Source organism: Phalacrocorax aristotelis, chromosome 3, assembly GCF_949628215.1.
Source record: "Phalacrocorax aristotelis chromosome 3, bGulAri2.1, whole genome shotgun sequence".
Classification (NCBI taxonomy): domain Eukaryota; kingdom Metazoa; phylum Chordata; class Aves; order Suliformes; family Phalacrocoracidae; genus Phalacrocorax; species Phalacrocorax aristotelis.
This window is the reverse complement of record NC_134278.1, coordinates 117,871,558-117,887,151: the sequence shown is the minus strand read 5'-3', so window position 1 is coordinate 117,887,151 and position 15,594 is coordinate 117,871,558. Positions and strand designations below refer to the sequence as shown.

The 15,594-nt window shown below is 38.5% G+C and overlaps 1 protein-coding gene across 2 annotated transcripts in view; it reads left to right on the top strand.

Moving 5' to 3' along the window:
- The window catches only part of CRIM1 (cysteine rich transmembrane BMP regulator 1), a 194,278-nt gene that overhangs the window by 91,765 nt on the left and 86,919 nt on the right, over nucleotides 1-15,594 (top strand). For both annotated transcript variants that reach the window (XM_075089307.1, XM_075089306.1), the window contains one exon: nucleotides 6,979-7,099. In XM_075089307.1, the coding sequence (XP_074945408.1) occupies nucleotides 6,979-7,099 (121 nt within the window). The remainder of the gene's footprint in view (nucleotides 1-6,978; nucleotides 7,100-15,594) is intronic.

Below are 15,594 nucleotides of genomic sequence, written 5' to 3'. Positions count from 1 at the left end.
AAATATTCATGCAGAGTTTCTTATGGGGCCAATGTCACTAGTTTTGCTGCACTGTCAGCATGTCTATGGATTTTACATGTCGAACAGAGAAAATGGTTTTCCATGCTTTGCCACAGACCTAAAAACTTCAGTTCTGTGAGTGCTGCCACCAGAACGCTCTTCCTGCGCCTCCGTGTCGTCTTAACCAGCCTCCGTAGGGGTTTTGCACCAGCTAGGTCTTTCTGGTAGAAACAAATTCCCAGAAGCTGGGAGGGCTGCTTCCTAGGATAGCAGTGCTGCCTTATGCCATTAAGTGTTTGTGCAATTAAAGCATAAACTGTGTTTGTTTCTGTTCCTTAAATAAGATGTCACTGCTCTCCAGTTTACAGTGGCATTTGAGTTTGGAGTCTTCTGCTGAGAACTGCATATGTTCAAATATAGTGACTGGCAATGGAGTTACTAAAAGGAAAATAGGAAGTCTTTTCTTAAGACTAAATGCTAGAATAAAAATAGAATCTTTCATTTTGAGATGCACTTCGTCATCTTCTCTTGCTTTAGGAATATAATGGTTAAAGGCATTGACATTCAGTTAAAATTAACAGTGAAGAAACTTAGTAAGTTAGACATACCTGTCTATTAACCTCCAGATTAATTTGTCTGAAATGTTCTTACCTGTTTCTCCAACAAGCATCTCACCACAGTTGTAGTACCTGAGTAGGCAGGTACTGTGGTACCTACAGGTATGTTGTGTCCTTCTTGTTTTGCTGCAGTTCCTAAGCTCAGAGGTGAGATAACAGTGGTCTGGTGCCATAAACAACCTGCTTTTTTCCTACCGGCTGTGTATAACTGCCCATTCATGAGTGGTGAATTTACTGAATGAGTACTGAATTTAGTTTTAAGCTCAGAGTTACAGTTCTTAAAAAGCATTCTCAAAATAAGGTTGTAGTTTGGTTTTTTTTCTTAAAGATAGTTTGAACAGTCTCTCAAATAGAGCTGCATAATGTGTTAACAGTAAAAATATAAATAACCTGAATCAAGATTTGTGGGGGTGTTTGTGCCTCTTTTGCTAAGAAGTTAAAACACTGAGCAGTGTTTTTTTTCTAAAATCATCTTTGTTTAAAGATGGAGTTAAAAAGCTAATCTAAAAGGTATTTTGCTGAAGTTATGATAGGAACTCTAGCTGCCACTTCGGAATAAGGAAAGGTAAATAGCTTACTTTGGCAGTTATCCAAGAGATGTTTCTTGTACCTTTATTGATAACTTTGTTGTATATGGTGAGGTGAGGAGTATCATCTATTAGGTGTTGGGAAATGTCTGTCATGCTACACAGAACTTCTGTTGAAATGAATGCTCACTTGCTATTCTCGTAGCAGTCTTTCTGGCAGAGCTTTCATTCACTCACCTTCTCCAGCAACCCTGCGTGGCACAAAAATTACTCTTACTGAAATGGAGGCATGTTTTTTCTGGTACCAAATCTTGGTTTAAACACAACTGTAAAGAGAATGTTACTGTTAGTTATCTGTACCGGACCCCCAGAAAGCTGTGCCTTCTGGAAAAATAGCAAGTCTGTCTTGTGCAGAGCCACCTTATTGCATCAGAGATGCAAATACTGACTTGATCCTGGACCTTTTAGATGCATAGGTAGCTATTTAGATCATAGAATCATAGAATTGTTAAGGTTGGAAAAGACCCTTAAGATCATCGAGTCCAAACACTAACCTATCACTGCCAAGTCCACCACTAAGCCATATACTCAAGCCCACGTCCACCCTTCTTTTAAATACCTCCAGGGATGGAGACTCCACCACCTCCCTGGGCAGCCTGTTCCAGTGCCTGACAACCCTTCTGGTGAAGAAGTTTTTCCTAAACTTCCCCTGGCGCAGCTTGAGGCCATTTCCTCTCGTCCTTTCGCTTGTTACTCGGGAGAAGAGACCGACCCCTGCCTCGCTACAACCTCCTTTCAGGTAGTTGTAGAGAGTGATAAGGTCTCCCCTCAGCCTCCTCTTCTCCAGACTAAACACCCCCAGCTCCCTTAGCCGCTCCTTGTAAGACTTGTGCTCCAGACCCTTCACCAGCTTCGTTGCCCTTCTCTGGACACGCTCCAGCACCTCAATGTCCTTCTTGTAGTGAGGGGCCCAAAACTGAACACAGTACTCGAGGTGCGGCCTCACCACTGCTGAGTACAGGGGCATGATCACCTCCCTGCTCCTGCTGGCCACACTATTCCTGATACAAGCCAGGATGCCGTTGGCCTTCTCGGCCACCTGAACACACTGCTGGCTCATGTTCAGGCAGCTGTTGACCAACACCCCCAGGTCCGTTTCCTCCAGGCAGCTCTCCAGCCACTCCTCCCCCAGCCTGTAGCGTTGCATGGGGTGGTTATGACCCAAGTGCAGGACGCGGAACTTGGCCGTGTTAAATCTCATACCCTTGGCTCTGGCCCAACAATCCAGCCCGTCCAGGTCCCTCTGCAGGGCCTTCCTGCCCTCCAGCAGATCGACACTTCCACCCACACCAGTGTCATCTGCAAACTTACTGAGGGTGCACTCAATCCCCTCATCCCATCCAGATCATCAGTGAAGATATTGAACAGGACTGTCCCAACACTGAGCCCTGGGGAACACCGCTCGTGACTGGCCGCCAACAGGATTTGATTCTTCCACTCACCACCACTCTCTGGGCTCAGCCATCCAGCCAGTTTTTAACCCAGCGCAGAGTGCACTTGTCCAAGCCGTGAGCAGCCAGATTCTCCCGGAGAATGCTGTGGGAGACAGTGTCAAAGGCCTTACTAAAGTCCAAGCAGACAACGTCCACAGCCTTCCCCTCATCCACTAAGTAGGTCACCTTATCATAGAAGGATACCAGGTTAGCAAGGCAGGACCTCCCTTTCATAAACCCATGCTGGCTGAGCCTGACCCTCTGGTTGTCCCACATGTGCCATGTAATAGCATTCAAGATGTTCTGCTCCATGAGCTTTCCCAGCACTGAGGTCAGGCTGACAGGCCTGTGGTTCCCCAGATCCTCCTTCTGAACATTCTTGTAGCTGGGCATCACATTCACTATCTTCCAGTCATCTGGGACCTCCCTGGTTGCCCAGGACTGCTGATAAATGATGGAGAGTGGCTTGGCGAGCTCCTCTGCCAGCTCCCTCAGTATCCTCAGGTGGATCCCATCCCGCCCCATGGACTTGTGAACATCCCGGTGAAGGAGCAGGTCAGTGGCTGCCACCTCTTCAACAACTGGGACTTCATTCTGCATACTATCTCCATCTCCCAGCACGGGGCCTGACAACCCCGAGGATGACCAGTCTGACTATTAAAGACTGAGTCAAAGAAAGCATTAAGTACCTCAGCCTTTTCATCTTTACTGGCAAGGTTACCTTCCGCATCCACATCTTGCCCCTGAAGTGTACATTCTATTACTTGGAAAGCCATCATAATAAGTAAAGATGAAACTTAATGTACATGTGTTAACATTTTCTACTATAAAGTCTTCAGCCAGGTATTAAGTTTCATGATCAAAGACCTTCAGTTTTGTAGTCTACAAAAGAGGTTGCACATTACTGCAGTTATGTCAGGGTCTGCAACCATTGTAGGGTTTCTGCTACATTCTTGCAGAAAGATGGGTAGCTCTCAGGTGCAAGCGTATACAAATTCAGTGCATGAGAAGGTTCTGCAGACTTGTAAGCAAGGGCTGATCAGGTGCATCTTTGCTGGTAGGAAATTGCAACATGTTTATGAGTTCTTGAAGACATATTTGTTGAACAATGTATTTAAAGCTTAAAGCTTCTAGGATAGAGAAAAATAAATTTCTTCAGACAGGATTTTAATTTTTTTAGCTTATATTAAAATATATAACAACAGCTTATAATAAACCTGTTCGTGAAAAGTATGCTTTGTAATTATTGCAATCAAAGTAAGTTGTGAAAACGAAACTAGTAGTTCAGTGGCAAATGTTTCCAGTCTTATTTTTTAGGATGGTAGTATGGCTAATCCAGCAGACATCTCTTTAAATAATGAAGAATCTGATTATAGACTGTTCTGTAACCTTAAAATATTTTCAGCTTATCTGGAAGTTTGGCTCAATACTTTTTTCTAGTTTGAAAAACCCATTTAAACAAAAAAAAAGGGACATTTTTTCCTCTTCAAATATCTTTCATCTCTTATCTCTCTTCACCTCTCTCCTGTGAGGAAAGGCTGGGAGAGCTGGGACTCTTGAGCCTGGAGGAGGGAAGGCTCGGGGGGATCTCATCCATGCATGTAAATGCCTGAAGGGAGGATGTAAAGGTGGAGCCAGGCTCTTTTCAGTGGTGCTCAATGGTAGGACCAGAGGCAACGGGCACAAACTGAAACAATGGAGGCTTTGTCTGAACATCAGGAGACACTTTTTCACCATGAGGGTGACCAAGCACAGGTTGCCCAGAGAGGTGGTAGAGTCTTCATCCTTGGAGATACTCAAAAGCTAACTAGACACAGCATTGGATAACAAGATCTACGGTGGCCTGGCTTGGGAGAGGGGTTGGACCAGATGACCTCCGTCTGGTCATCCAGGATGAGCTGAGCTCCATCCAAGCTCATCTGTTCTATCATTAATCTAATAATGTAATAATAAAGATCTTCCAGTTTGGAGACAAGGCTGAGGTGGGGTATGAGTGTGGATTATAAAATTCCGTGGCTGGTGGATAACCGCGGTGTGCACCCTTTGTTCACCAAAAGCTACTAATCTTTACAAGAATTGGAGAGCGCTCTGGTATGAGTAGGAGATGAGTATAAAATAAATAAAAATGGGTACATCAAATCAAACAGAGGAACCACACTGAGTAACTACAGCTACTCAATTACATGAGAATTTTCTATCTGAATGCTCTTGATTTGAAGTGGGTTTTTTTGTAATTTTTCTCAAGTTTCTACTTTATTCAAAAAGAAAGGCTATTTGGGCTGCTTTTCAGTGCTAATATGCCATGTAGTAGCACACTATAACCACTGGAAAGAATTTGAACTATTTAGGAGAAAGAGCACCTTAGCTGAGGCTTGGTGATGTGATTAGGGAGTTTCCTTGTGGTTTTTTCTTTCATTGTCATTACTAATATATGGAAAGATGGACACAGAAATGGCTGTGCAGCTTGTTGGTAGAACTTGTTGGTTGTTTCTTCCCAGGCTGCTTACCTGGGGAGGAGGCAGAGGGGGCCTTGAATCCAGGGAGGTAGAAAGGTTACTAGTTTAAATTCAGGAAACTGGACACTGGTGGTTACTTGGCACAAGAGAATTATGCAAATTGTGTTGGTTGTGTTGGGCCCTACTGATGAGCTCATGATTCTTGGTGCCTGTTGTGATAATGGAGGAATTAGATGTATATTTCTTACAGAAGAGCTGCTTCAAATGTGTTGTTAATAAAATGAAACATAAAACTCCAGGGTTTTTCAAAGTGAAATGTTATGAAGTATTCCTGTCTTAAAGGCAAATAAGTATCTTTGTATGTTTACAGAGAGACATAAAAGTTAATCTGATAATTATCATTGTCAAAGATTAGTAACTGGAATCTTTCTATTCAAATTTAGTAACTTTCTGCATTGCTCCACAAAATGGACTTTAATTAAATTTGTGCCTTTCTCAGTGAGAACTTCTTGAACTTGTCAGGTAGCTCTGATTTAGGAGATAATTATCATCTGATTTAGTAGATTACCCCATTTCCCAAATAACATGAAAAAGGCAGATTATCACTTCTGCAGAGGATACTCACATACTCATGTACTTTGAAAGTTAATGGTCTTGAGGGCAAATGTAACCTTGATGAGCTGCAAGCTGGTTTCATTGAACTTGTGCTTTTTTTAAATGCTTAATGAAATAAGCTAAGTAGTTGTAATTTTGAGACTAATGTCTTATGACTGAATTATTATTGCTGTGTAACTCTGAGGATCAAGCGTGAAAAATGTGGGACCAGAAGACAAAAATATGGGACTTTAAAAGGTATCGGCTCTTGGGAGAAGTGTGGTGTAGCATTGCCGGGCTCCTTTGGTGCCGCAGTAAAGCAGTCATAATAATGTCAATACTGAAGTGAAGTTTAATCAGTAATCAGGGATATCATACTGCATCATTTTCAGTCAGATAACATTCTGTTCATCCTGCCTACTCAGTAGGTAGCTTATTTCTTTAAAGAGGAAGCCATGTTTTATTCTGTCCTTTCTTAGTATAATTATGATAAGGAATAGCAAATAGATAATGCCTGAGCTGGTATTGTTTGTTAATCTGGGAAATTTAGGGCCAAGTAAGATAAAGATGTGTTTCAACTTTCCTGAGTATGACTGATAGGATTAAATATATATTCAGCCTGGTGTTGTTTTGAGGGGTGTTTTTTTATTGTTTTTTTGGGGGGGTTAATTTTTTTACTTGTTGCTTTCTAAGAAGTATTGGTCATTCTTGCTAGTTATGTGGAATTCTTTATCTTGTTAATGCACATAGATTTGGTAATTTTGCAGTTCATTTTTTTTTTTTGCCATATATAAATACATAAACAACACAACGTAATGGAATAATCCTTAAAAACGTAGTTTACATGTACAGGCCTAAATCTATAGTGTATCTTTAATATTTCTTTTATTTCCTACAGCCTGGGTATTTTACTCTTTCAACAGAGTTTAATCAGGAAAAAATTAAACAATTGTTTACTGTTTTAAAAGCTGTGAGGAAATTATATTCTCAGTAATCTAGTATATTTCTAGTAACTAATGTTATTCACAGGTATAATGATTGTTTAAGGTTGCATGTCTAACTTCAGTAAATTTTTTACTAAATAATGTTCAGTTGCTTCCCAAGTCGATAATTTTAAGAAGTGAAACTTAAAGAGAATTGAAGTCTTTTTGTTACCTAATGAGCATGTATTCATTAAATAACTTTTCTGACTTAAATGACTGATGCATAACTGATTGCTTATGATGATGTAATTTGCAAATAGCTTCTAAAGCATGAGTAAAAGGAATTATCTTTTCCCCTTCCTCCATAGTGTTCAGTGTGGATTGCAGCACAGTCGAATGTCCTCCAGTTCAACAAGTTGTTTGCCCACTGGATAGCTATGAAACCCAAGTCAGGCTGACGGCTGATGGCTGCTGTACCCTGCCCACAAGGTAGGTGTTTTGATGGCTGAGTATTTTTAACTTGCTCTCTATAATTCAAGTACTATAAATACAGGATAATAACGCAAACTTCTGTGGCACTAAATGTTAATGCAGAATAAAACGTACGTGAAGTAGGTTAAAGGTATATCAGGTGGATAGAAATATGAAATCTATCTTTCTTAAGCAGAAGAAAATTACTCTCAGTACAAATGCATGAATCTGGTTTCTGCTAAAATTATTTTGAGGGGTTTGTGCCTCTAGATTACTTTTCTTCAATGTCTTGGTTTTTTTAATGTATTCAATTCATTTTACAAAAATAAATTATTTTGAGAAACTTTTGAAGGTGTTGGAATTAAATGATGGTGATGGCAGAAATGCCATAGAAAATTTCACCTAGTAAAAGGAAAAAAAGGTATTTTTTGTGTGTGGAAGACCACTATAAGAAGCTGAAAGACAATGGCTTTCTAGAACTGTAGAGAAACAGAAGCTTCAAGTGCTTGCTTCCATTTTACTTCTGTTGTTGTTCAAGTATGTGTGATTTATAACAATTCAGAAAAATAAGGCAATTTGGAGTTGGTTTTGTTAAAAAATTCTGCACCAATATATCAGCTTCTGTTTTTACAACAGACTTCCCAAAACCTGATTCAGCAATAAGCCCAATACATATGAATAAAAGCAAAAAGTGCCATCACTGAAAATATTTTACACAAAAGTAAAATACTTCTTGTAAGTGTAACTAGTGGATTTATTTGTTATGAAGGTCTTTGCACCATCCAATATTGCCATATTATCAACCCCTTGTGAGATCTTTAAAGGGGTGATAAACTTGCAAATAATCCAGAAAGTAGAAAATGGCAAAGGTTGCATAATGAATCGATGATCTTCCCTGTTGGGTGCTTTTGGGAACGGATTTAATACGGTGATGTCTTTGAAACAGTTGTTCCAATGTAATATGAGTGTCTCTTATTGCAAGGAGAGTTAAAAATATATCTGTTTAAAAAAAAAAGGCAGGAAGGAGATGTGGAAAACTTCCTGTAGTGCAGTAATCCTGTCTAATAAAATTTTACAGTATATTTCTAAACATGACAAATTTTAACTGTAATTGTAGAATACACATAGTAGACTGCTACTTAAAAAAACTTATCCTCATTCAGTGAATGCTACAAATGTTCTTTCATTCAGAGTTGTTTTTTTCTTTTTTTTTCTTTGTTTTCTGAATTTTAGACCAGAACATGGCATGGATTCTCAGTATCCTCCTTTTATTCTTTAACATATTCTTATTAACCTTTCTAGGAATTATGATAATTCCATGTTAGTTGAGAGCTGACTTGGCAAGTGGGGATTGCCCAGGTTGTAGATTTTAACTAGTCATTGTACTGACATTGTTCCCAGTACGGTTCAGCAGGTTCAAGACAACTAGAATAAAATGCTACTAAGGACAGTATTTGGAAAGGTAGATTATAAAGTCAAAGAAGCAATCTCAAATTAAAAATCCATAAATTTCTAGTTTAGATTAACACTCAAACTTTGACACGATAGAAAACTTAAATTAATGGTAGATTTTTATTTCCAAATTTATTCCAATCTGCTGGATTAAAAAGTGAAATAGGCCAAATTATTTTTGTTTCCCAAGAGTAAAATTGTGTTCTATTTTTCTGAAATCTAATATAAGTTGTGGGTTGGGTTTTTTTCTGTTGCTTGGGTGGAGGGAATGAAAAATATCCACTTTATTCTTTGTAGATAACTTCAGTGTTCCTTCTATCAGGGAAGTTGAGTACCGAGAAAAAAAAACTTAATTTACTTCAGAAAAATGACCAGTTGGAAATATCTTCTATTTCTAGCACACCCATGGGAACTGATCTTAAATAAAACACCTAGAGCAAACATGTCCTTGAAAGAAGCTTTCTCTTTCTTCAATAATGTTTAAAAATAAAACCAGTTGGTTTGCTGTGTGTTAACTGTAACTGATGTCTGAAATGTATGCGTACATGTGCATGGTACTTAAGTGACAAAACCACTGTTCCCATCTCCTGCACAAAAAGACCCCAATTGTACAAGCAGCCTTAGAGTGTGATTTGTTAGATAATTGTGAATAGCACTGAAACCTCTTGGAAATGAGGTTGCTGTGCATTACTGAAATCGGAGTTTAACAAGGGATCAGAGCTCTGGGATAGATGAGTTCTTAGCTCCTGGAGTCTTATGACCGGATCAGGATTTCTGAGGCTTTTTGTGTTAATATCTCTGTCTTTCTTGATGTGTATTGATGTGTAAAACTGCAAAAAACCCACCTCTCCCGTAATTAGCATAACCTAGTCTTAATTCTACAGGCAGGTTGAAACAATTGTAGGTGTCTTATATGCCTCCATTAATTTTGTGGCTCAGTCTATGTTGCTGTATATAGTTATTATGTGGGTTGCTAGATTTTTGGATTGTCTTAATTCAGCCAAAGCAATAATGTACTTTTTAATAGAGTAGGTGAGAGGGAAAGAAAAGCTGAATCTGACAACAAGAAGATTGTGTAGATGCTTTACATGTATGCCTGCTAGAAATGTGTTTAATATTTGGATTTTAATATACTGCTGTGCTTCTTAAGGAAGACAGTGCCATAGTCATCATTCATGTGCTGTAGGTAAAGATATTACTTGAAGAGGAGAATAAAGGGTAGCAGACATGTCCCTTTCATCAGTAAGGGAAGATTAGAGGAAGGTTATAAGGAAGAGAAGTACAGGTATGAAGAGAGAGAGCAGAAAGGGAAACTAAGTTCAGTTACTTGGAACATCAAATTGAATTCAGGTTCAGTGTTTCCTCAGATCTGAGCAAACATTGGAGGTTTATATTTGAAGCCAGGGTCTCTATCCCACATGAAACTTGCATTCCAAAACTCTAGAAAAAGTCAAATAAGGTGCAGATTTATGGATGAATTACTCTACACTGGGAAAAGGGGATGTTTTCCCTTAATTCTGGAATTTCTTACTAAACTGATTATGAAATATTAGCATTGCATTGACTGTGATTCGGTTTAGACTCACCTAAGTCCATATTGTATCTCTTTTTAATCATTAGAGTTAAGTTCAAAAGAAATAGCACTGATTGTTTTAATGTACATTTGAGAATAATTAATTAAAAGCAAAGGGTTAGTGTTTCATAAGGTCATGGTCTTTAGACATCATGAAATGACTGTTAAAATTAAGGACTGTTTAAAGAAATTAAAATTATTTGCTTCATTTACTGCCACTAAAATAAAGGCTTAATACCAGCAGAACCAGAGAGGTGTCGAGGAGGGTATCACAGGTAAGGATGGTGGCATGTCACTGTTAACAAGTAGCTGACAACTTCTCATGAAGCAGGACTAGGTTGACTTCTGTCCCACATCTTGTTCTTGGTTGGTTTCTTGTATGTAATATGCTAGGGAAACAGAGATCCTTAAGTCTGGTGTTAAATTGGCATTTGTTTTACAAGTGAGCTCTTGAATGCATATTCATAATATTGAAACTCCTCTAGCAATGCCAGGGGAAAAGCTGGAATGGTAAACAAGCAGCTGATACCATAAGTTCTTGTACTCTTCATTCAGGGGTTACGTTTAGTCTCACACTGATTTCTAATGCAATACTGCAAACAGAACAGCCTAACGTTTTGGCAGTAATATCAAAACACCGGTTGCTTCAGCTTTCATAAGACTGTCATGAACCACTTACCTTAAATTTACATCTGTTACATTAGGAAAGCTAAATGATATGTCTGTCTCTAGTCTTGATAAAGATGTTCTCTTCTCCAAGGAGTTTATCAAATAAAAATGTGTTGGAGCTCTTACAGAGACCATGTTATCCCAGTTTTGTTAATATGTTTGTCGTCTTCTGTTACAAAGTTAAACAAAAGGATGATCAATATGAAGTGTACAGAATCCATTATCTTCGGATGGATCCAATTTTTCTGTTGTGAATGATTTTTTTTCAGATGTTCATATCCCTATAAGAATTTTTTGTAAGTGTAAAAATAATTATCAAAATCTCTAATTTTGATCTACGAAGAATGAACTGTAACAACAGGAGCTGATGTCAGTGATTAGTGTGGGCTTACATTTTATTGCTCACATGGTTTTGTACATTTTTCATAGGATTATATGCAAAGGAGTAAATGGCATATTTGGATAGCTTTGCACCAAATATTCTTGGATTACCTTTTTTCCTTTCTGGCTGCTCTCTTTATTAGGATAATTTGTAAATTTAGTCTTTAATCCAAGTATACTCTCTTCCCTTGCTTCAGTTTCCATTCTCCCTGCTGCTGCCCTGTTACAAATCTTGGAAAGTCAAGATTCATTCAGTGCTCTGTTATCATGGAGATCTTTTCAGTTATTCTTGGTCAGCTTTTTAATAAAACCAGATAAACCAAGAAAATTCTAGAGAACCAGAAATATATTAGTACTGTGGTAATGTTAAAAAGAACAAAAACTAAGTAATTTAAGCCTGGTTATCTTGACATCAGTTCTGAGAAAAATAGTGGGAAAACTGATAGAGGATTGAACTGAGAAGGATTAAAAGATACAATTATAGCTAAAAGCAACTAATGTTGCTTTGACAGGGGCAGTTTTATGAAACTTCATTTTGTCTTTTCAAGATACTAAGCTTGCCTTCAGTTCAGAAATAATTGATATATGTTTATCCATCAATCTCCAGTAGTTTATTTTGTATCTGAGTCTTAGCTCTAAAGAAAGCTGTTTCAAGGTTGTTGTGGTGGGAGGAGAAGAGAAAAAACAAACCTAAATGAAGTGTAAGAGAAGCAGATAACAATTTATAGGGAGATAGAAACTTTATGAGCAGTGAACTGTTTAATCTAAATGAAAGAGGAATACAAGTCACAATGACTATTTCATAGGTCAGAAAAGTGAAGAGCTTTTTTACATATACAGTCTTGCAGGATCGGATCCCAAAAGACTTGGGCTTGAGGGGTGAGCGAATGAAGACTTTTTGAACTGGAGCATTCCACTGTCTTAGTTACAGATAGCTGGATGGTGCTGCAAATGCAAAACTCTCAACTGGCTGGAGCAGCGTGGAGGAGTAGGATTATAGGTTTATTGTTCAAGAGAGAACCTCTGAAAGTTTCTTAAATGAATCAGTCATAGCACTTTTTTTTTCCTTGTTTGAATAGTCTTCTCCCTGTTGGTTTTTCTTTATATGTGGGTAAAATGTCTCAATCTGGGGCCGCTGCGAATGGCAATGCCCCAGTCTGGTCTGTGGTATGGTAAAGTAGTGAAATGTACTTGACCAGCAAAAGGGTCGTTTCTCTGGACAGTATAGTAAAACATTGTTTTACATTGTAATCACCCACTCAGTCCTGTTGGAGGGTCAGAGGGGCAATTTATATGTACATTCCCCCCCCCGCCAAGCATAAAGCTTTACTTAGAAAACAGCCCAGCTCCGCCTCCTCTCCCCCAATTCTTAAATACTTACGTTTTTATACAGCTGAAGAAAATATAATGCTTTGATGTATTAGCATCAAAATACTTTGTAATACTTTGATGTAGTAGCAAGTAATTTATTTACCCAAGGTTTATATAAACCTATATTTGGATAGAAACTGAATACAACTTAAAACAGTACAAAACCAGATTTCATTATCATATTTAAGATTACCTTTCAAGTGATAAAATAATAAGAAAACTAATAAATTTACAAAAACTTGTTGCATTTCAAGATTAATCTATTAAATGAAGAAAACACTCTTCTGCATCTGTCCTGAACTAAAATATTTTTAATGTGAGTGTGCTTTATTTAGCAGTTCTAAAGACATTAAGGGGTAGTAGCAGTTTATATTAGAGAGTGTCTCTAAATTTTGTATACCATTGCTGAATTGGTTTTGATTCCAAAGGAAGAAGTTGCCTGTTTCATTATTTATAATTTTTTTGTTTCTAATAAAACGTTGTCTTAGGCACAGTATAGGTGCCACCTGAGAAATTAATTGTTAGTAGTTTCACTTTTATCTTTCAGAAAATGTGTATGTATGTCAAATCAACCATGCTGTCTTTTCATGTTAGTGAACTGAAACAGGTCCTGTGACAGCTGTTTATACAATAATCGCATCTCTTCAGAGATAATTTATTTATGATTTTGTTATCCTTCTAGATTACTTTGCCCAGTAAGCAATTGCTTTTAATGCACTATATCTCCTTACATGATACTTTGACCTGTTGCCATTGTATGATCTGTTGTGTCCACAACCTGTCACGGCATTAGCCCTACCAGCCAATATTCTGTATTTCGTGTTACACCAGTGTCTAGGCAATTCTAGTGGCAGCTACACATAAACCAGCACAGTTCTTTTTTTCTCATTTTATGGCAGCTACCAGAATCATAACTGGGAAGACTATAGTTGTTAAGTTCTCTTTTAAGCTATTACCAACTTATATTAGCATTATGTTTGAGAGTACCCATACACAGCTAGTTGGATAATGTTTTTCTTCTGATAGCATCTGTAGAGGTGGCCTCTGAGTCCCTGACTACCTTTGCTTCTATCCCACTCAATAGAGGAGTAGAGTACACCCCTTCCGTTCATTCTTCTTAGCTGCTTGACTGGTACAGATCTTTTCTATATTGTTCCTTACCAAAATGTGGCATGATTCTTGCATGTTTGTCTAGATTCTTTTCTTAGGCCTTCCTGTCTTTGGAAGACCTTAATTCTATGATACACTGGGTGTTCAGTACAGGATTCACCACTTTGTTTTTTCCCAACCTTCTTCAGAGGGCAGTCATGATTTTTCAGAAGGTGTAACTTCTCTTTTCCCCCTGTACCAGTCACCTCTCTTAAGCAACTTTTGCTGATACAGAGGTCTCCCTTGTATTTGTTCTAGAATTTTAGATCCTTCTCCTCCACCCATCTCATCCTCAAGAAACGGTATCCAAGATAAAGTGGTTGTGGATCCCAGTTTTTGTTAAAGGAAAGTTCACCTGGAACTGGTAAGACCAAATACAAATCCAAGCACCTGTATCTTCCTGAGATTTCTCTTCAGGGATTGATTTCTGAGTAATCCAGATGGGTGGACCTAAGGTCTAATAAAAGCATGTGAAGGTTTTGCAGAAGCTTTGCTATGCCTTCAGTTCTTTCGTCAGTGTCTTAGAAATGCTACTTTCCAGCTATTGTGGCCAACTTGATCAAGTTGTTCCTCCTGTACTTTAACTCTAGCAAACCATTTTACCATCTCAAGTACATCTGACTATCCAGTATCATGGTGTTGTAACACTTGGTGTTGAATTGGAGACTCCATTGCTTACGGAAGAGGCAGGTTTTCTATCAAAGGAAAGCCAGTTGAACCCATCACATGTTGAGCTCGGCCATGTAGCAGGGTTTTGTTTGTTTTAACAATTGATGAAAAGACTAACTAGAACACTGAAATTTTGTGAAGTTTCATAATATCTGGAAATAAGTGTTTAGGTAGGCTTTTTCATGTGTTTTAATATTTAGAGAGACATCCTCAAAAGTTATGAAACAGCAAATATTTTTCCCAGGAAAACTGTTTTTCTTCATTCAGGTTTGGTAAGTGAGAAAGTGTAAACAGGACAGAATACCAGACTGCGCTGTACTGACAATCCACAAAGATCAAGAATAAAAGGGCACGTGTGTGACCTTTACGGATGGCCCATGCTCCATGTCCATCTTCATGCCGGTCTTCCAGGAGATGCAATGAATTGCTGAATTCAAAGTTCAGGCAGTCCCCTTCTTCCTCCTTACTACAGCTGCCTCAGCAATTCCTGGATGTTCTCAGTGTGATGGTAGTTATTGTGACCTTGGTGTCCAACCTCACACAGTGGGTGGTTTTGGCAAGCAACCATATGTGCCTGGAGTCCACAAATAAGGAAAAGAGAAGTGTTTTGGTTGGGTTTTTTTTTTTTAAAGCCATCTCAAAACTTGAACAGAAGCTCTTGAAACACAAGGTGTTTCTGGGCCTGATGGCTGACTTCTGAGTGTCAGAGACCTTTAACAGAGGGGAAATATGAGAACATTTTCAGAATAAATAGTGTGTGAATCTTCAGAAGCAGCTGTAAAATGTTGCAAATACAGGGGTCCCAGCTTCCATCTTTGATAAGATCAGCTTTTTCCACCTATATTGTATAAGTTAAAAACACACATCCACGCTCTTCCACCAACTCCTAGGAAGTACTGAATCGCAGAACCTTTCAAGACAATGCTACCTAAAGGAAGGACCCCATTTCCCATAAACAACAACAACAAAAAAAGGCAAGCCAGCATTTGCGCGGGGGGGGGAAGTACCGGTTATAGTTACGCTAGCATCTTGCTTTTTCATGTATGAGTCTTTATGGAACAGCATATGTAGTACTTTAACCATGTGCTGTGTTAATGATATGTTTATTCCTTCACTGTTAAATTTAAATTGAACCCAGGTAAATTAAAGTAATTCTCAATTGTGTCGACTTTCAGACGGTGTTTTATACTTGGAAGTAGAATGAGATTGTAGTATCTGTAGAATTTGGTTTTGTTTGCATTCCTGACAA